Source organism: Plecotus auritus (assembly GCF_963455305.1).
Source record: "Plecotus auritus genome assembly, chromosome: 5".
In the NCBI taxonomy this organism is placed as follows: Eukaryota; Metazoa; Chordata; class Mammalia; order Chiroptera; family Vespertilionidae; genus Plecotus; species Plecotus auritus.
The window spans coordinates 12456635-12478126 of NC_137776.1; the positions used below are offsets into that span (position 1 = coordinate 12456635).

General features: G+C 38.5%; 1 protein-coding gene across 1 annotated transcript; it reads left to right on the top strand.

The window, feature by feature from the left end:
* Nucleotides 1-364: 364 nt before the first annotated feature.
* On the top strand, nt 365-19950 carry ICOS (inducible T cell costimulator; the record flags this gene model as incomplete). Its single annotated transcript, XM_080668650.1, has 5 exons — nt 365-422; nt 14218-14547; nt 16499-16605; nt 17641-17725; nt 19910-19950. The coding sequence occupies 5 exons, from the start codon at nt 365-367 to the stop codon at nt 19948-19950; spliced, it is 621 nt and encodes a 206-aa protein (XP_080524776.1).
* Nucleotides 19951-21492: the final 1542 nt, after the last annotated feature.

The following is a 21492-nucleotide window of genomic DNA, read 5'->3' on the forward strand; positions in this document are numbered from 1 at the left end:
ATGAGGGTAGACTTTTCCTGTGTCTTCAAAATCATTAACAATCCATGAGTTATGCTTAGCCCCCAGTAGCAATAATACCTCTCGTACAGCCACTGCCATCAATTAAAAGTCACATCCTTGACTAGGGAGGTGACTGGGAGTGGGGTGGAGGGGTCATTGGAGAAAAGGGGGGCATTTTAATACTTTCAACAATAAAGATAAATTTAAAAAAAGTCACATCCTTGCCTTGATGGTAAGTGTGACATTGCATCAACCCCCACAAAGCCACTTCCTTTCCAGCAAGTAGAAAACATCTAGGAACATGAATTTTGCTGTTATTTTTTTTTAGCTCTGTAGAAGAGGATTTTATCTGTTCTTGGCAAAGATGAAGTCGGACCTTTGGTATTTCTTTCTCTTCTGCTTCCAAGTTGAAGTTCTAACAGGTAAGTGGTCTATTGAATATTTCTTATGTTATAACTTAATAAGTGACAGTAAGAAAAATCAAAGGTAGAAAATTTACGCATCAAATAGAAAAAACATTTTTTTGAAAGTAAGAACAATTGCAGAAGGGCCCAAGTACATGGATGGCTAAGGGCATTTGTCACTCATGTCACTGTTGATGGCATTGAGTTTGTACTGCTTCCTTTGATATTATGTTTTAAGATAAGGAAAAAGGTTTCATCAGTCCATTAAAGTTTTTAATTACCTGCTTGGAGTTACCTTTTAGTGGATAAAGTAGAAGAGTGGCCTACTATTCTCAGAGAAAGATGAAAGGCAAAACGACTTGCATCAACGGAATGAAAATGAAAAGTCCTGACATTGGGCTGGGAATTATTTCTAGAGGAGAAAATGAAATGGAAGGACTTTGAAAATAAGGATTTTTATTTTAATCTTATCTGGGTGGTCTATTGTCAGAAATGCCCAGGCCTCCACAGAGTTTTCTCAACACAAAGTGTCAGAGTCCCTCTAAAAGGCCAAGGAGTAGTGGATGATGTAAAAACACACCCCAGCCCTTGTAGACATTAAAAAAATAATAGTTCTGAAGTCCTCAATTCTTTCTTTCAGGTGGCATATGTCAGACTCTGTTTAAACAATTTAAATAATACTATCTACAACTGAACTAATATATGTGTTCCTACTGCTTCTTACTCTGTACATTTTATTTAGTATTACATTTATTTTATCCTTAACTCTGAGCCATGTTTTTGAGGCTGGGAAAAGAAAAGTGAAATTATATTAAGTTGGGGAGTTCCATTAACACTAAAAGTGAAATCACCACTTTTAGTAGGTATAACCTTATCTAGAAATTATACATTTTTTTAGTGGTACAAAAAAATAGACTAATTTTTTTCAAATAAAACAACACACATGCAAAAGTAGATTGGTCATATGTTTGACTTTCAGTGGCTCAAGGTAGCTCGAATGCTCTTGTAAAGAAGAATGAGGAACGAGGAAATAGGATCTACTTATAAATCCCAAGGGCAGTTTGGGACAACTTGCTTGTCTAACTATGGTTTTTCTACAACCCAGTGGAATCCTTTAGTGACATAACCAACAAACAAATAGCTTCAGAATTAAATTTATTCATTCATTCACTCACTCATCAATTTATTCATACTGTACCAAGCACTTGCTATGCAGGAGGTACTATGCTAGCTGCTGTATATACAATGATGAGCAAAACTAGGTCAGTCCCTGCTCTCATGAAGCTAAATAAATGGTTGGGAGAGAGGGACTAATCATATAATCCCATGAATTAATGATAATTACAGGTAGAACTCAGTTCTATCATCATAGAATATAATAAAGAAGCCTATCTAGACTGGGTAGGTGTAGAGGTGGTGTTGGGGAGCATGGTTCATTGAAGTCTTTTGTGTGGAAGTGGTACTTAAACTGATATTTGAAGGACAAGTGGGAGTAAATGGGGAGAATGGTGTGAGGGTTGGGAGGAACATTTCATACCAGGAGGAGAGTAAGTGCTAAGGACCTGTGGCAGGAGGGAATAAGGTAAGGCCAAGGAACCGGAAGAAGCCAATGTGCCTGAGTACAGAGAAAGAAGGCGTGGGGGATGATGCAAGATGAGGTTGGGAAGGAAAGCAGAATCCCAACATTGCTGTCTATAGAAAGAACTAACTCGCACATTTTAGGTCTATGAAAATTTGCAAGACTTTTCCTGCACTGGACACTAAAAACAAATAGATAAAAGACAAAAACAAATTTAAAAAAATTTAAAGCCACATGGGGAAATAAGTCAAATGTGTTTTTGTCCTTAGGCAAGGCTGTGGGAGTCTTGAAATAACTTATTACTTTTCGACAAAATATTTTTTCCGATTTTTTCTGTTGGAACACTAAATTCTTTTGTGCATATGTGTATATAAATACAAATGGAAGGCTTCTACCTTCTGGAGTTACCTCCATATGCTGATGATGACTATTTTTTTTTTTTTAGTTCAATGTGGAGACTTGAAACTTGAATGTCCCTTCTAGTTTTTATATCAAAAATAAAAAGAGGAAGACAGACTCAAGAGTTTTGATTCTGTCAACCACCAGTTCTGATAGAATCTTTTGTTTGAGCCATGTTGACATAGACGTGGGACTTTCCATAATCAATTAAAGAGCTTTTAAATGTAACTTTTTTGAATTTGAGAAGTCAAACTTTTAGCAGACAACATTTATATTCTCCTTGGGCTCAGCACCAAAAAAATCCATCCATGAAAGACTCAACAATGCCACCATCACCAACATCTCTATTGCCCTCACGATTAAAACTCTTTTCATTTTGTATTATATAGGTCTAAAGCAAAAATCTCATAGTAATATCTGTTTGCACTTATTTAAATATGATGAAAGTTTCTTGTATATGTGAATTCATATATTTACATTTCTACAGGCAGGTAAGTGACAGAATAATCATTACTAATTTAAACCCTGTTAGAGCAAAGATCCAGACGTTGTTGCAGGTTCAATGTGTTAAGCACATATAATTTCATATCTAAGAAATTACAATCACAACATACATGTGACACCAATGTGACTACTTTAAGTGTTTGGGACAATTATATACCCAATATATCCTGAAGGAAAATAAATATCTGAAAATACCTTCCAAATCTAGCCTAATGCACTAAGTGGTTCTTTAAGAGTGTGGAATCTGGTTTCAGATTATTTAGGTCCAAATTATGGCTTTACCATATATTGGCTCTATAACCGTGGGCCAGTAATTTAAAACCACAGTTTCTTCATGTGTAAAACAAGGATAAAAATATACAATCTGACTGAAAAGCTGTTATGAACAACAAATGCATGCAATGCATTTAACACAGTACTCAATACATAAGAAGCACTCCATGCTTATAAGTTATTGCTATTATTTTTGGAAGCTTTTGAAAGCTTAGATATTTATATAACTTCTAGACCTATTGGGCTTCAGAGAACTGTTTTGTAATCACTCAGGAAAAGCCTGTGTTCGTGCTACCTGTCACTAACAGAACCAATAAGTAGCGACAAGGCTTGAATCTTTATGGCGCTTTATTCAGATGGCCAGAGATCTGAGAAGATGGCGTGTTATAAACCCTAAATACTGTCTCCCAGCTCATCTCAAGCTGACCCTTTTTATGAGAAGAAAAGAGTAGGTAAAGGGTTTGGAATTCAGGAAAACAACTGGTAAGGGGTTTGGAATTCAGGGAAAATGGTTAATCAGATAAAAGCTGCAATCTGGTGGTTTTCCGAGCATCCCTTCATCTGATGACTGGTGATTCTTCATCTGTGTCCTGGGGGGCTGCTGATGTTCTCTCCCTGGAGCACATGACTCAGATATCCTCTTGGTCCCTCTTGGTCCCTTGCAGTCCTCCTGGGGCACAGAGGTCGAATTGCTGGCAGGCCTCTGGAAGTCAGGGCAGGTCCAGTCATACATTCCAGTCCTGGAACAATAGCTTTCTACATGCATTAATTACCAGGCCCATTAACTATATAACTAAAGCTAAGATTTTTAAATTCTTGAGTTCCGCATCATTATGAGTCTTTGTCTTTGGACTGGGAAACAAGTGTCCTCCGATATCCAGTAAATAGGATCTCTTGCCCTGCCTTTCTTGCTCTTCTCAGCCTGTTGCAGGACAGTTACCACCATGCTTATCCTCTATATTTTTCTATGTATTTATTCATTTAATATTATTGAGCTTCTAATATGTTCCAGGTCCTGGGTTATTTTGGGGACCATGATACAGTCCTTAATCTTTTATTAAAAATATATTTTCATTGATTTCAGAGAAGAAGGGAGAGGGAGGGAGAGATAGAAGCATCCATGATGAGAGAGAATCATTGATTGGCTGCCTACTGCATGCCCCCTACTGGGGATCAAGCAAACCTGAATCCAGGGCATGTGTCCTGACAGGGAATCAAACAGTGACCTTCTGGTTCATAGATTGACCCTCAACCACTGAGCCACACTGGCAGGGCAGCAGTCCTTATTTTTGTGAAGCTCATGGTTAAATGAGAAAGATGGGCAAAAATAATTATGCTCTAAACATATATGAATTACAAATATATTGGTGTAAGCAAAATACTATTGAGAGAATAGAAATAGTTTTTTTGGTTTTTTTTTTTTTTTGGTGGGGGGATGTGTCTCAGGGACAAATTCAAAATGGTTCTTAAAGAATGAATGAGGGTTTCTAGGCAGATAAAGGGGTAATAGGATATAGTCTATGGAAATGGAAGTAACAATGTAAAAAAAATGGCCAAAAATTTTGGTATGGCTTAAATATACTGTCTGAGATTGTCAAAGGATTTTGTGTCATGGCAAAGATTTTTGACTACTTTTACCTCATAAGCAACAATGTAATAGAACCTTTTAAGCTGGGGAGTGAAATGCTTTTCGGAAATACAATTTTGGGAGCAACCTGGAGGAGGGACTCAGAAGGGAGAGACTGCTATTGAGAAAGACAGTCAAGAAAATGCTCTCACAGATGAGGGAAGACATTGAAAGATCTGGATTGGCAATGGGAGGGGAGGTAAACAATGGAATTCAAAAGATACCTTGAGCTGTGGTGACCAATTAGATTAGGAGAGTCAGAGGGCGAGAAATAGGAAGACTGAGTTTCTGAGAATCGGACAAGTGACTCCCTCAAAGCATGAGGTTTTTGGGTTTGTGAGTGAATATTGAATTCAGTTTGGAAATGCTAATTTTGGTGTGTCAGGGGATTTCCAGGTGGAGATGTTGAAAGGAAATTGGAAATATTCCCTGAAGCCAGGGGGAGGGGTGGGCTTGAGAAAAAGGTGTGAGTCACTGGAGCCTTAAATGTAAACAAGTTCACCCAGTGAACACCTTGTCTGCGTGCCCTAAGGGCGTTGCACAGCAGTTGAAGGATAGGAAGTATGTGGATATTCATGAGTACTGACAAAATCCTCTCTCCCTCTCCCTGGAAGAGAGTTGGGTCTATTTTAATCTCCTGTGATTTTCCTAGGAGGACAATTTCAAATCAATGGCAATGAAATAACTAAAGAAGTAACTTGTTTGCAAATTAATTACTTAGTGAGTATTTGCTGCAAAGTTTTATATCACCTCTGGGATTTTTCAATTTTCTTGAAGAAAATCGGTTTTTACTGGAAGAAAATTAATCTTTCATTTAAGTTAGAGGACAAAGCTTGTTTTATTCCCCAGTACAAAGTTCCTTGGAGAGTATGGAGCATACAAACAATTCACATGTTCTGTGTGTGCGTGTGTGTGTGTGTGTGTATGTGTGTTTATTTTTTATTTTACATTTTCTCCTTTTCCACATTTTTGGCCTTTTCCCTCGATAATGTTAAGTGTTTGGATTTGGCTTATTTTGCCTATTCTTCCTACTGATTTCAATAACTTATGGGTGCCTTTGAATAATAATACAAATATAGAAATGATCTATGTATTAAATTTTTAGCTAGTAGACTCATAAGAAATGACAATGCTTTTATGAAAGGAGAAAAAAGTGTTAGAAAGCACATTTTTAGAATTTCTTAGTAAAAGATCAAATGTAACAGAATCCTAAAATAAACATTGCAATTTTTAGAACTTGCCTCTATGTCACATTCCTGTGCTGTGCTCAGCTAAAGCTTATCATGGTTTGATTACAGAAAATGTGTTTAATAAGCACTATCAATAATGTGAACTCAGGAGATCTTATCTTCCTATCACCCTGACACCTTTGGGAGGTTTGTGGTTAGAAGTCTGAGCTAAGGAGAACAAAGTCAAATTGCTGATTTGTCTCACATCCCTGCACTGTGTGGATTTTCTGAATGTTTTTGTCAAAAGATTTTCAACCGGGGATAATACACTGCTTACAAAGAGTCGCGGCAGGATGGGTTCAAACAAGACTGTCTTATACTGAAGAAATGAAATAGTTTAGATATTAAATGAATCAACTTGCAAATAAACCTTTGGACCATAGGGCACTTCTCAGGTGAATACATTTTTCTTCAGAGAATTTTCTTAACAGCTCCCCAAAAACAAAGATGCAAATGCTTTTATCTGAAAAAAATTGAAAACCTAAAGAAGTCACCTAATATAAAGATTCTGTTTTTTCTCTTGAAAACATTAGTCCATGGATATCAATAGAAATATTATACAAATGATAGTTAGCAGCAGTTAACAGGTTTGAACCTCTTTTGGGAAGATTGTACCCTACAGACATGTAGTCAAGTGATTAAGATAGAGTACCTGTCCTCTAGAGCAGCGATTTTCAGCTGCTGTGCCGCAAGAATTTTTAAAACATGCAATACCTGACTATTTAGTCAGGGACATTGACCTCTTTCCCTTAGATTGTGAAATAAAAAAATGACCACAGCCAACACAACAATAGCCATCCGGTATTAAACTTGTTTTTTTGTCAGATTGGCAAAAAAATATATCTTTTGGTGCGCCACAGAATTTTAGCAATTAGTTTATGTGTGCCATGAAATGAAAAAGGTTGAGAATCGCTGCTCTACAGTATTTATAATCCTAGAGTACCAAAAAGAAGTAAACAGATACAATATCAACAAACAAACTAAGAATTAATAACCAGATTTTAAGACTGATTGCCAGGATTCAAGAGAACATATTCCTATGTGTATTTTTAATAATGTATTAAATGCTAAAAGATATAGCATGGTGATGGTATCAGAAATCACTCACATGCTGTGGTTATGAAACATCTAGGTGTATCAGAATAATCATTGGTCCCAGAACCCCTGTACATTGGACAAATGTAATGACTGTGCACTCTGGCGGTCCCAATAACCAACCAGATTTAAACCTGACCTTCCCTCTAAAGACATAAAAGAGCCAAGAGAATCATTAATCATCTAAATACGTCTTTATGAACTTGGGAGATACTCACAAGTAAAGAACCTGTTTCTTTGAAGCTCAAACAGATAATTTACATTAGAATCTGATACCCTGGTTGAAGAGGTGTCTTTTATGCTTGATTGTATATTTGCATGTCCTTGTTTCCAGAAGAAAGGCAACATGGTATAGCTAACCTTGGGATCATATCCCACCAATGAGCTATAATCCCGGGCAAGATGATCCCTTTTTTGGCCCCAGTTTAGCTTGATAAATGTAAATGTAAAATGAAAGGCTTAACTGGATCATCTTCTAAGAACCCATTGGTTCTATAGTCAATGCCTCATATCCCCAGATTTATAAATATCTACATATTAATCCATCCATCCATCCATTCATCCATCCATCCATCCATCCACCCACCCACCCAAGAGGTATATCCTGTGATCTACTACATACCAGGTACTGTTACAGAAACTTGGGATGTAGCTCTATAATAAGATGAACAAGGCCCCTGATTTTAAAGATTACATTATGGTGGGGTAACTAGACAATAAACAAGTAAACAAATAAACCAGATAATTTCAGATAATGATAAATACTTCATCTCTGGTAATCTATATATATATAAAAGCCTAAGTGACCATTATGACTGGTTGTTATGATGCATCTGGCTCCTGGTGGTCAGTGCACTCCCACAGCCAACCTCCTGCGGTCCCTCCCCCCAGACTGGGCGAGATGGCCCCGATCAGCTTTGATTGCCAGCCAGGCTAAGGACCCCACCTGTGCACAAATTCATGCACCAGGCCTCTAGTATGCTATAAAATGACTTGGGGTGTGTTTTGGATTGAGTGGTCAATGGTTCCTGGAGAAGTAAGAAGCATATGAAGATCAGAGAGAACATTCCAGGCAAAGAAACAACAATTTCAAAGCCCTAAGGGACCAGCTTCTTGTGTTTGAGGAATAGGAAAAAGAGCAATGTGACTGCAATTCAGATAAATAGGGTGGGTCATGCGTGTCATTGAAACCAAGGTAAGGAGTTAGATTTTATTCTAAGTGAAATGGGAAGGCTGTACATGTTTTACAGGCATGGCAATGGCACTATCCAATATTGTGTGTTAGAAAATCATACTGGTTTCCTTGAGGAAAATGGATGGTAAGTGGGAAAGAGTGACAACAGAGTTAGGAAGCTCTTGTAGTCCCAGGGAGAGATGATGCTGTTTGGACAGTTGTAGTTTATATTCATTTCTCCTCCATCTAAACTACAACTGTCCAAACAGCATCATGGACAGAGAAATGAATACATTCTCCTGGGCATAAAATAGGAAATTAGACTTTCTTCCTGTAGACAGATTTTAACAGTGGTCTTATAAGACTCAGTCTGTGGTGAACATTGTTTAGCTTCATGTGGTTGCCTGCTTCCATAACCCTTTCCTTGGTTGTTGCTAGTGGCACTCCAACCTTAAATTAAACCCCAAATATTTCATGCACCTAAGAAGTTATGTGACCTTACAGGCAAATAATCTAAATTGCCTAAGCCGTCAGTTGTCTGTACATGGAAGAATCAGACTTGCTGTATGATTTCTAAGTTTATCAGGTCTGACTGCATATGATGCTGGATAGAGGTTGATATTACAGGAAATGTGTATAAGAATGTGGGGGTATTTACTGGTACAAGGGTGTCTGAAACATGGACAAGCAATGTATGTGAGAATGTATGGGTATTTGAGATGGAGATGGTATGTTAGGGAGAATGAGGATAGTGTGGGAGAGGACATTTGGAAGGATGATTTTATATTAAGAGTTGGTATCTGGAAAAAATTTAAGCATGAGAGAAAGGAACAAAGGGCAATATGAAAGAGACTGGTGAAGGGGACACTTGCAATTTTTAATTATTGATGTGGCAGAGGAACTGATCAAGCAGATTTGACACCCAAGCACTGGCTATAAAAATGGTGATTGAATATTAATTAGCCTTGGAGATAAAAACATCCAGGGAGGGTGAAGAAAAGATTCTAACTGCTTCTCTTGTTGTATAAAGTAATGTACAGATTTTCCTGAAAGTGTCTGTCTATCCATTAAATGCTTCTGTCATGGTTACAGGTATAATCTCCTTTTGATACTGTTTTTCAAATGTCACCAAAGACTAAGGAGAATTTGTGATTAGGTATTTGAGCATATCTGTTCTGTAGATGCCAAAATAATTATGAAGCAATCCATTAAATGCCATACCTAGTTTCTTTAGTTGAAACCATTCAAATTGCAAACAGATTTGCCAAGTGGTTTTCCAGATGGAGAACTTAAACACTGAGTATGTAGAAACTTAAGTCAGGCTTTTTATCACTACATCTATATATATAAAAGCCTAAGCAACCGTCTGACCGTTTGATCGTCCGACCGGTAGCTATGACGCGCACTGACCACCAAGGGGCAGATACTCAATGCAGGAGCTGCCGAGATTGGCAGCTGCAGTTCTTGGGTAACACACCTGGAACCAGAGAGGAGGGAGCCCGATTCTGGAGTAAGTCACCTTCCGCAATCTGGGATCCCTCAGGGGATGTCGGAGAGCTGGTTTCAGCCCAATCTCCGCAGGCCAGGCCAAGGGACCCAGTGCATGAATCTGTGCACTGGGCCTCTAGTTTGATAATAAAAAGGTGATCAGGTAATTTTTACATGAATTATGATAAAATAAAAAATTAAGCATGTCCAGTAGAAATGACACTTAGGAGGGCATCTCCAGTTACTCCTCTGATGTCAATGGCACAAACCCTTGACACTGTCACTCAAGAAAACTTGAGGTAGTCTTCCTAGCCCTACCAAAATACTTTTATGGGCAAGTAAGATAGTCTCATTCATTTTCATTTTTCCTAACTCCCTGAAACAGCCCACTAAGATTCTGGGACAGAGAGGGGATTATAGGAACATGGTTTCTTCTCTGGAAGACCCAACAGCAAAGTTATAGCTCTCTTGGTTATTTGCAATCTCAGATGGTATGTTCTGATCCTGGATCAATGGAGACTAAGGGTTAGAAAGAACTTTAAGATGTTTTGGTCTCACTTCCTAACCCTAACAGTAACCATGACCCTAACCCTTTCACAGATGAAGAGACTGAAGTCAAGAGGGGTACTCTAGTCACAGAGGCTTGCTAATGCCAGAGCCAGTATTTGCCTCTGGTTTCCTTGGGAACCACTGAATTGGACTTCTTCCATCTTGTACCACCAACCATTTTGTGTGGACACAAAAGGGGAAAAAATTGATGATAAAATCATCTTCAGAAATAGAGAGCAATGCATTTATGTCTGTTTGTACACACAGTGGCTGCAGAAACTTTTACCCCAAAAGGCCCTGTGGTTTACTTACTGCTATTGTAAAGTCCTTGGGAAATTTACTTTGATTATTTCCAAAAGAACTGAGAACCAGCCCACTGATTTTATCTTCTACAGCAGACCATAGAGACATAAGCATCAAAACAATAGTAGCAACATAATTTACTCAGACAAATAAGTCCCCAAGCAAAACAACTTTCATTTTCATATAATACAGACTTCATCTATACTCATGCTATTGGTTCTTTCCCCTTTGCTTATATTATTCCATCTATTTTTAAAATGAAATAAGCATTGTTTTTCCATACTTTAAAAAATTTAACTCTAGAACAAAACATCTATAAAGAAAAGTGAGCAAATATAAATGTCCCATTGATGAGTAAGTTATAAAACATACTACCTCATTCCTACAACCACTACACGTCAAGAAATAAAACATTGTCAGCACATAGAAGTCTTCCATGCCTGTATTTTCCTTCCTGATGTCAACTATTCCAACTCTTCTCCCCTTTTAGACTGAACTTTGTGATATCCACTGAGGTTATATATTCTGTTTCTATCTATTCTTTTAGTCATTATCACAACATGCATACTTCACTTATCAAAGTTTCAAGTTATATATACCTTTACTGTCCTTCTAGACAGTATGTTCTAGGTTGATAGGTAGTTTCTTTCGCCACGTTGAAGATATAAGACATAATTTCACTGTATCATGGCTTTTATGGTTGTTGCAGCATCACCTGTCAATCTAATAGGTGCTTCTTTGAAGGTAATCAGTCTTTTTTTTCTCTCTTGCTGCTTTTAGGATTTTCATTATGCTATGTGTAGATGTAAGTATTTTGAAAACACCTACTAGTGATTTGTTGGGATTCTTGAATCTGTGGATTATGACTGCATTGTGAATAAATTTTCTAGCCTATTTTTTAGTTTATCATCTCTCTCTTTACCTTTAATATTCAACCTTTCCCCTGAGTTTTTAATCTGTGTGGTTTTTGCCAGTATTATTTGTTTTTTTTTCAAATTAGTTGATCTTTTTTGAGTTTTCTGTGCTCTGCAGATATTATTATTATAACTTTGTCTTTTGTTTCCTTAAACGTAGTAAGCTCAATTGTTTTATTTTGTGGATCTGATAATTTAAATATATAATTGTGGATTTGTTTTTGTAGTCTGTTGTTTCTGTTATGTTTCCCTTTGTGTCTGATTATTTTTTATGGTGTGTTTGTCATTGTATTTAATTATTATTTGTAAATATGATTTGAGGCCTCAGATGTAAATTTTTTTCTTCCTGGAATAGTTTGCATTTTTACTTTCAAAAGTGTATAGGTAATAATAATCCAAAATCACCTTAAACAAAATGTAAGAATTGAGATAGACCATTGAAGAGATTCAAAGGTGGGTTATAATCTGCATGAGGGCTGGTTTACTTCTGGTTTACCTGTACTCCAAGGATGTAACATTTTGGGATCCCAGCTTATTGAGGAAAGGGTCTTCTACTAGATTTCTCACTTTTCTACACTCTGGAAGTTGAAACATGAAAACAAAAGTTTGAATCTGGGAGAACAGCAAATGCTTTCACAGTAAAAGTAGCTCCTAAGCTCTGCTTATCTCTCTGAGTTCTGGTTCTTCACATTTTAACCTAGTGCTTTCTTCTCTTTTAATAATATTTCAAGACATTTTGTTCAGCATTTTAGTTGGGGTATGGGGGGATTTTGAACAACCTGGACTGCCATACTGAAAGCTAGAATACCTGTGTGTATATTCACAAGCAAACCCCAAGTTGAAAATCTATTCCCAAGTAATATGGTAGATATACATTGAAGCCTAGAGATATTAAGAAAAATAAGTAACTGTGGCAAATCTTAAATAAAATTAATAAAAAATCTTAAGTAAAATTTTAAACAAAATTTGTGCAAGTAGAGTTGTAGTAAATGAATCCTCCTGCATAATGCTAGTCATATTATAAATTGGAGCAGTTCTTTTAGCATTAGTAGATGCTTTAACAAATTATGATAGATTAACATTATGGCCTTTTATACCACCACAAAAAGGATAATTATGATGACTATGTCAAAATGGAATGTTTATGATATATCATTAAATGACAATGGAGGAAAACAAAATAATATGTTTGCTATATAAAACAAGTATGTATATGGATGAAAAAAAGCAAAAATACACAAATATTTCAGAATAAAGATAGAGATTTTAAAACAAGTAGAAAACTTTCATGATAATATTTTCCCAAAACAATTTTAGCATAAAACTTTCTCACATTTAAAAAAAAAAGGAAGAAGATAAAAAGAAAGGCAATGAGCAGTTTGAACTTATCCTATATAATAAAGGGTAATATGCAGATTGACCAAATGACAAAATGACAGGTCATTATGATACGCACTGACCACCAGGGGGCAGATGCTCAATGCAGGAGCTGCCCCCTGGTGGTCAGTGCACTCCCACAGGGGGAGCGCTGCTCAGCCACAAGCCGGGCCTAAGCTGTCAGTTGGACATCCCCCAAGAGCTCCCAAACTGCGAAAGGGCGCAGGCCAGGCTGAGTAATCTGATAACTCAGAATCTGTAGCCAGGCCAAAACCATCTCAGTCTCCTCCTTCTGTGATCCCTATGTAGCTCACAAAAACAACCTTGGCTTCCTAGAAGATTAAAATTAATTAAAAAAAATGAAACAGTAAGCAAATATCTGGGGCCTTACCTTTTTCATCAGACCTTAATTTAGTTTTCAATGGATGAGGTTCTGAGAAGACACATTTCTATCATTTGAAAATGATGCATCTGTTCTTTTATACTCGAGCAAGAGAGTATAATATCAATGTATATTTAAATATAATCACTTATTTTTAGTTTAAGATATTTGTACTTTTAAGAATTTTTTCATAACTGTATCATTCCCAAAATCTTTTCCCCAAACTCTCCTTGTTTAACTAAGTGCAAATCCTCCCTCAATTTCAATATTAAAAATCATTTCCTCAAAGTGGCATTTTCTTATTTAAAAAATATTTTTATTGCTTTCAGAGAAGAAGGGAGAGGGAGAGAGAGATAGAAACATCACTGATGAGAGAGAATCATTGATTGGCTGCCTCCTGCATGCCCCCTACTGGGGATCAAACCCACAACCTGGGCATGTGCCCTGACTGGGAATCGAACCATGACCTCCTGGTTCATAGGTCAATGCTCAACCACTGAACCACACCAGCCGAAAAGTGGCATTTTCTGATTTTACAATAAAAATTAGAACTAATCTCACCACCTTTATTCAATTAGTTCTCCATTCCTTACACAAATTATGGTGCATTACTACATATTTATTTGTTTACCATCTTTTTCCAATATGGAAGCTGCCAAAGGGCAGGAACCATATCTGTTTCATCCATACTCTGTAAATATATTGTCTAATATACTGCATATATTGGACAAACAAGCTTCTGGTTAGGCTTCTTCTAGGGCACAGTTTTAACTATTATGTTCTTCTTTGTTGTGAAGTTTTTTCATTTTTATACAATAGAGGTGACTTTATGAAGAGATTACTTTTGTATTGAAATATAATTATTAGGGCAACCTATTCCTAAAATGTTGCTTTTGTTTTTTGTTTTTCTTTTTATCCAGAAGAAATTGATGACTTTGCCAACTCTAAAATATTTACATTTCACAATGGAGGTGTACAGATGTTATGCAAATGCTCTGAGAATGTCCAGCGATTTAGAATGGAGTTGCTGAAAGGGACACAAATAATCTGTGATTTCAGTAAGACAAAGGAAAGCGGAAACACCGCAACCAATCAGAGTCTGAAATTCTGTCAATCATCCAATAACAGTGTCTCTTATTTTCTGAGTAACTTGGACAGTTCTCATGACAGCTATTACTCCTGCAAACTATCAATTTTTGATCCTCCTCCTTTTCAAGTGAAGTTCAAGCACGAATATTTGCATATTTACGGTAAGACATTGTTTTCATCTTCTGGATGTAAATGTACACATGCATTTTGACAACTCTTCTTGCTAATGAAAAAAAAAAGTATATTTTGTGTTGGAGTTCATTTAGGTGCAATTGATGACAATTACTTATGATGAAAATATGTAAGGGATGATCTATATATATAAAGAGGTAATATGCAAATTAGCTGGGACACCTTAAGGTGTCACAGCCGGCTCAGGAGGAGGCTGCGCGCGCAGCGCAGATGGACGGGAAGGGACTGTGTGCTGCCCCCAGCCCCAGCAGCCGCGGGGAGGCTGGGGCTGGGGATGGGCCGGAGCGGAGACACAACACACAGGGGCACCTGCTCTGAGCCACCGCAGCATGGCTGGGAGCAGGCCCCCAGCGGACACACACAGGGGTGGCCGCAGCGCAGCTTGGAGCACGCCCCCACTGCAGCAGACACACACAGGGGTGGGGGCCTGCTCCCAGCAGCCTGTGGTGTGGCTCGGAGCACGCCCCCACCCAACAGACACACACGGGGGGCCTCTGTGTGTGAGCTGCAGAGGAAACACCTTTTCTGACCACTCATTGGCTAAGCTCCCTGTATGCTGCCACTCACAGTGTTCTTGGTAACTTGGGTAATAAAAATCTAAGAAGGTGATCTAGGGTTTTTCCAACTCACTCCTGGAGGAAAAAACGAAGGTCCGCTGCTGGAGGGGCTAAGAAATGTCATATCCAGTTGATAGAGCCTTGGCCTGCCGACCACAGGGTCTGGGTTGGATTCTGATCAAGGGCATGTACCTAGGTTGCAGGCTCCTCCCTGGCCGGGGCCCAGGTCAGGGCTCATGCAAATCAATGGAAACATATTCTTAGGTGAGGATAAAAAAAAAAAAAAGAAAAATGTCATATGCTATGAAAGACACATCTTGAAAATGCCTAAAGAAAGTTGTCATTTTTTTGTGGTAAAGGGACTGGAGTCCATGTTGATGAAAACACCTTGGCGGCTGTGGTGGCTGGCAGTGGCAGCAGCAGTGGGGTGATCAGGGTGGCGCCTTCCCCTGATCAGCCCAGTCGCCTCCTGCAGAGGGAGGCCAGACTGCGACTTAGGCCCGCTCACCCCTGAGGACTCCCAGACTGTGAGAAGGGGCAGGCTGGGCTGAGGTACCCCCACCCCTGGTGCACGAATTTTGTGCACCGGGCCTCTATTTTATTAATAATAATAGATATTAACCAGTAATATGCCATTTGATAATGTATATTGCTGAGTTAGAAATAGATCATGTTGTCTCTAAAACAAATATGCCATTGCCCAGCTGGCATGGCTCAGTGGTTCGACCTGTGAACAAGGAGGTTGCAGTTCGATTCCTGATCAGGGCAAATGCCTGAGTTGCAGACTCCATCCCCAGTGGGGCGTGCAGGAGGCAGCCAATCAATGACTCTTTCTCATCACTGATGTTTCTACCTCTCCTTCTCCCTTCCTCTCTGAAATCAATAAAAATATAAAAAATAACTAAAACATATATGCCATCAAAAATCAAGAAAAATGAAGACAAATATCCAAACCCATGGCTTAATGACTATTCTATTCACATAAGGCTTAAGGCTGTGGTTTTTGCTGAATTTGCAGAATGCAGTGAGTTGACTTAAAAGAACAGTTTCATGTCATTACTTTTTCTACTTATTCTTTTGCAAAAATATAGACAGAAAAGTCCTTTTTATTAGTCACATCTGTAAACATATTTGTGCATACAGTCTTTTAGGTTTTAGTTTTTGGATCCTTGCTATAATACTAAAATGATGTTGTTTACTATTTACTGGGTTTTATGGTTGCAATGAAGACAAGCTCATTTGATTAAATCGTTCTTTTAAATTTGTTAAAAAAAAAAAATACACCACAACCTTGGGATTCAGCACTGAAAGAGGAGATTTGATTTTTAGAAATTGTTCCTAACATCTCTTTTTTCTACCCCAGAATCACAGCTTTGTTGCCAGCTGAAGTTCTGGTTACCCATAGGATGTGCAGCTTTTGGTCTCATCTACATTTTTGGATGCACATTTTTATGTTGGTTTAAAAATAAGGTGAGCAATGTCTATCTTTTCTTACATCAACTTTATTGAGGAACATCAGTGGTCATTTACTCATCAAAGTACATATTACTCTTACCAGAGTACATGGATCAACAGGTAGACTATTTTTTTTCTCTCAAGATATACATACTAACTAAACTACTAACTTGGAACAGAAGCTTACTTTACAGCTGCTTCATTTCAAAACTGATTCGATGGCTTACAAAGAGATATGTTGCTATTATTATTCAACAAAGATGAGACAGTTGAGGCCCATAAAAGACAAAAAGTCAGGAGGAAGGTAAAAACATAAAAATAGATGCTTCTTGCTTTTAAAAATTATTTAATGTGGGCTGCACATTTTATTCTAAGCTTCCTAAGAGTCGGGACAAAGATGAAACTGTTCTGTTTCACTCCATTGGTTAATTAAGAAATAATCAGTGAGAAAAATCTTATAAGGTACCAGTAGTAGCTGAGAAGTAAATGGCCAGCTTGTTTCCATGGTAAACTATTAGGGCTCCTTATTTTTGATGAAAAACCACTGAAAAGCTATGCAGAATGATAAAACAACAACAATAATGACAACAACAAAAATCTATGCTGAGAATATTCTTTTTAGCCTTTTGCAATACACGTTCTCAAAGAACTTATACCTCCCTGCATATGATGCAAGTCTGCTAATACCCAGATGTAGCCACAGTATGATCATTGACCAGGCCGTGAGTATATTTGTGCCAAATGGAATATGAAAAAAGAGATAAAGAAGGAAGAGCATGAGATAGAGCCCATGATCTAATTCTACGGAGGAAAGAACAATAAAGGCCAAACTGAGGAAGTCAGCTCTTTTTATTTAAAGCCCTTTTCGTTTTGTTCTCATACCTAGCGGAAAGCCAGGACCCTAAGTCCCATTATAACATTTGTCACATACCAGTCCGACAAAGAATAGAAAACAGTAAACAAATAAACCAAAAACCAAAACAAACAAATAACAGGGATGGAGATGGGAGAGAGCAGATGACCAACCTGTTTTCTGACTTTCTCTTTCAGAAGCATCGAGCCAGTGTGCACGATGCGAACAGTGAGTACATGTTCATGGCAGCGGTGAACACGGCGAAGAAGCCTCGGCTCACAGGTACAGCAACATTTAGGGCTTCGGAAAGAGAAGAGCTGTCTTCATAGTAAGCCTGGAATTTTCACTTACGATTTTTAAAAAATATCTTTTTATTGATTTCAGAGAGGAAGGGAGAGGGAGAAAGAGATAGAAACATCAGTGATGAGAATCATTGATCGGCTGCCTCCTGCACACTGCCTGGTTGGGCATGTGCCCTGACTGGGAATTGATCCCTGACCTCCTGGTTCACAGGTCCATGCACAACCACTGAGCAACACCGGCTTAATTTATGATTTTAAAGGGAGAAATAATGCCTCTAAGTCTGACTTTTCATATTTTCTGTGAAAAACTGAATTCTTATTTTACCTGATTTTATGTTTTTCTCCAGTGTATTGAAAACAAACAAGGTTATAAACTACTATTAAAATTAAACAAACAAGTTCATAAATCACTGTTGTATCAAATAATTTTCCAATCAATATTTTAAAAATTGAGATGATTCAAAGTCTCCCTTGTTAAAAAAGTTCATTAAGTCATACAATGAGATTTACTGAATATCAATTAAGTGCAAAAATCTAAGTGAGGCACTGTGGGAGATATATAGATACATGGAGATTTTAGACTGAGATTTGGAAGAGAGACATGGGTTGGTGTTACCAAGAGAAAGAAGGAGGAATTGGTGAAGGTATTGTTAAAATGTGCAAGTTTAAAGAAATTGGATATATCACAGAAGGCCAGTTAGGTGGGAATTTGACCTTTTCCATTCAGATTAAGGGTTGTTAACTTGAGTGTCATTAAGTTGAGGAGCATTCAGAAAAGTTGAAGCATCTATTGTAGAAAGGTGTAAATTTTATGCTTTAGAGGTTGTGATGATATGAGGTATATGATGAGACAGAAGCCATTGCATTTTTGTCACAACTCAGTGGTGAAGAACTTATATTAAAGAAACACACAAAACATCTGCCATAGAATTAAAGTGTAAGAAGGGAGCCAAATGCTCTTTTAGTCCATCTCACTTTTCAGATGCAAGAAATTATTGATGCCCAGGGTGTTTGGTGACATCTTTGTTACCCAGAGATTGATACCATAGCTTTGACACTAGCAAAGAGCTTGTGTTTCGTATAACTTTGCTATTTAAAAAATAATTTCTCTTAATCTCTGTGCTCTTAATAATGTGTCTGCTTTGGTATGGAACACTTAAAACAGACCCTGAGACAGAGTCTTGGGGGCAAGTAATTTAGGTGGAAGGTGATCCCAAGAAGAAGGGGTGAGGGAACAAGGAGAGTGAGACAGGTAAGGAGGAAACGCAAATGAAGGTTGCATGCATCACTGAAATCTCAGCTAGAGGCCACAGGCTCTCTGAGGAGTGTACAGATGTCTCCCATAAGTGGGGCATTATCCACTGGCTTCCACCGGCCCTTGTTTAGGGTTGCCTACAGAGAACCTTAATCTCCCACATCCCTAAGCTGTGCCCTGTGCTTGGGATGAGCTGGCTCAGAAGTCTTCAGAGAAAACCCTGAGGCAGAAAAGCAGAGAAATGCACCATGGGCTTTTGTGCTAGAACCCTTGGCAGGCACAGAGGTGTCCAGCCCCTGAGGCTGAAATCAGAGGTGGGTGGTTTCATGTTCTACCTACCAAGCCTAGTATATCTCTTCCAATTGGATTTAAACAAATAACTATGCAAATGGCCAGGGAGTAAGCTTCTTGAGGGGAAGCAGGACCTTCCTTCTCTATATTCCGAAAGCATTACACATACCCAATTCCAAGCAGAGCCTGACCCAGCACCTCTGTCAAATATTTATTGAAAGATTATTATGTGACTAGCACTGTGTTGAGTAATGTGTGCTGGGCAGAGGGAGGGAAGACCCAAGACAGTCCTTGTTTTCAGTTTGTAATGTCATTGGGAGAGGTGATATGTTTACACGGAGGGTGGAGTTACACGTTAGTAATTGCGAAGTGTACATTTCAGATACAATCTGTTATGTAGGAGTTGAGAGTGGGCTGAGTAAAACTGTATGGAAAATGTGTAACTGGTGCTGGGTCTTGACTGATAAAGAAAAGTTTGTATGGGGTGTGTCTGTGGGTGTGCATATGCAGGTGTGCGTGTGCACGTGATTATAAGAGGCAGAAAAAGGGGGGACACTTGAGGTAGGGAATTGACGCATGGAGAGCTTTTAAAGAATTTATGCTACATTTTTGTTACAGATGTTGCTCATAACTTGGGACTCTCTAGCACCCAGGCATGAACCACGTTGGCCATCTCCCCGCCTACTTGAAGTGCAAGAGTTCCTCATTTCCTGGACCCTGGAGAGTCTGGCTTGATTTGACTACATACATCTTCTACTGAAGCTTTGTTCAATCCAGACCAGTAACTATATCAGTCAACAGGGATAGTAAGAGACTGCCTCCGAGCTGTTGAGTTCTATGGAAACAAACACCCTCTTGCAACTTTATAGAAAGCTGGGGTCACGTGTGTGAACAAACAGACCTGGCTGGGATGGGATCACTTTCACATCTGCTTCTAGCCAGTAAAACACACACATCTACCAACATTGTTAAAACACGCCAAGGGCACTGAGTTTACAAAGCAAACAGGCAGCCGAGGGCCAGCATGGGATCGCAATTCACTAACAGACTACCTCTTCTTGAAGGATGAGCTTCCCTTGTTAAATCAGACAGTAGAGGAGTTACTTCAAAACTGTAGGTATTTTATTTCTGAGGTGACAACGTGTGACTATAATGTACCAATGCATTAGTGCACACTACTCTTCTCCAACTTCTGAACCCCAGTCCGCCACTCCACCAAGAGTTTAGATACCGTCTGCTCTCAATTTTCCTTTTAAAAATACTTCTACTACTTGACAGACGCTCTTAGGAGGGAGCTATGTCTATATTTTTTTCCCTACTGCTCCATAAAATACATATATATGTATATATATATGAGTACATATACATATTACATAATATATATATTAACAATCTGGTGAATATGGTTTACCTATAGTCTTCCTACAAGAATATTTTTGCTCCAAAAAGACATCTTTTTTTCCCTAGATTCAGTTAAAATGGTGTATTTTCTTGACTTGGTATTAGTGGTAGGAAACATTGGCCAGAATGGAAAGTGACTTCATTTTATGATCCTGTTTTCTACCATTACCTATGTTTTCAAGGTGCTAGTCATTACAAGCTAGGCTGTTTTTGTAATCAAGGTCCTGGGGTAGAGACGATGATCTATTCAGCATCAAAGCTGCGACATCCGGAGGTCACTGCCAAACTCTGGCCCTGCTGCCTCTGGGCTCCACTGGCTGAAATGAGCCCCATCAGCCTGGAGCAGCCATCCAGACCTGGATGGAATTCCACAGGTTGAGAGACTCCCCTGAGCGAGGGCCAACCAGGCGCTGTTGTCCTCAGAGGCTGACGTCATCCTGGGACCACAGAGGGCGAGCCTGCATTTGTACCTCCAGGATTTGTGAAGAAGCATCAGCATGATGGCCTCTCCTAGAAACCATGCCGCTTGGAAGCTGGCCTGGCCCTTCAAGATAGATTTGGTTGGGAGATTCTTAGATACGTGTAACGTGGTTATTCTTAGCCTGGATATTTTCTCTACTTCCTGTGCATGCCAAAGACTTCTGAAACAGCCAATGCGTATTCAACAATAGTTTTAACTGTAGGTGAAAATGGGGTTATGGTAGTTTTAATATGTGTAGTTGCCTGCTTATAGTTTACTTTTAAAAAAAATGAGATCTGATATGTCATTAGGCATGCTTATATTATTTTAAGCATGTGTA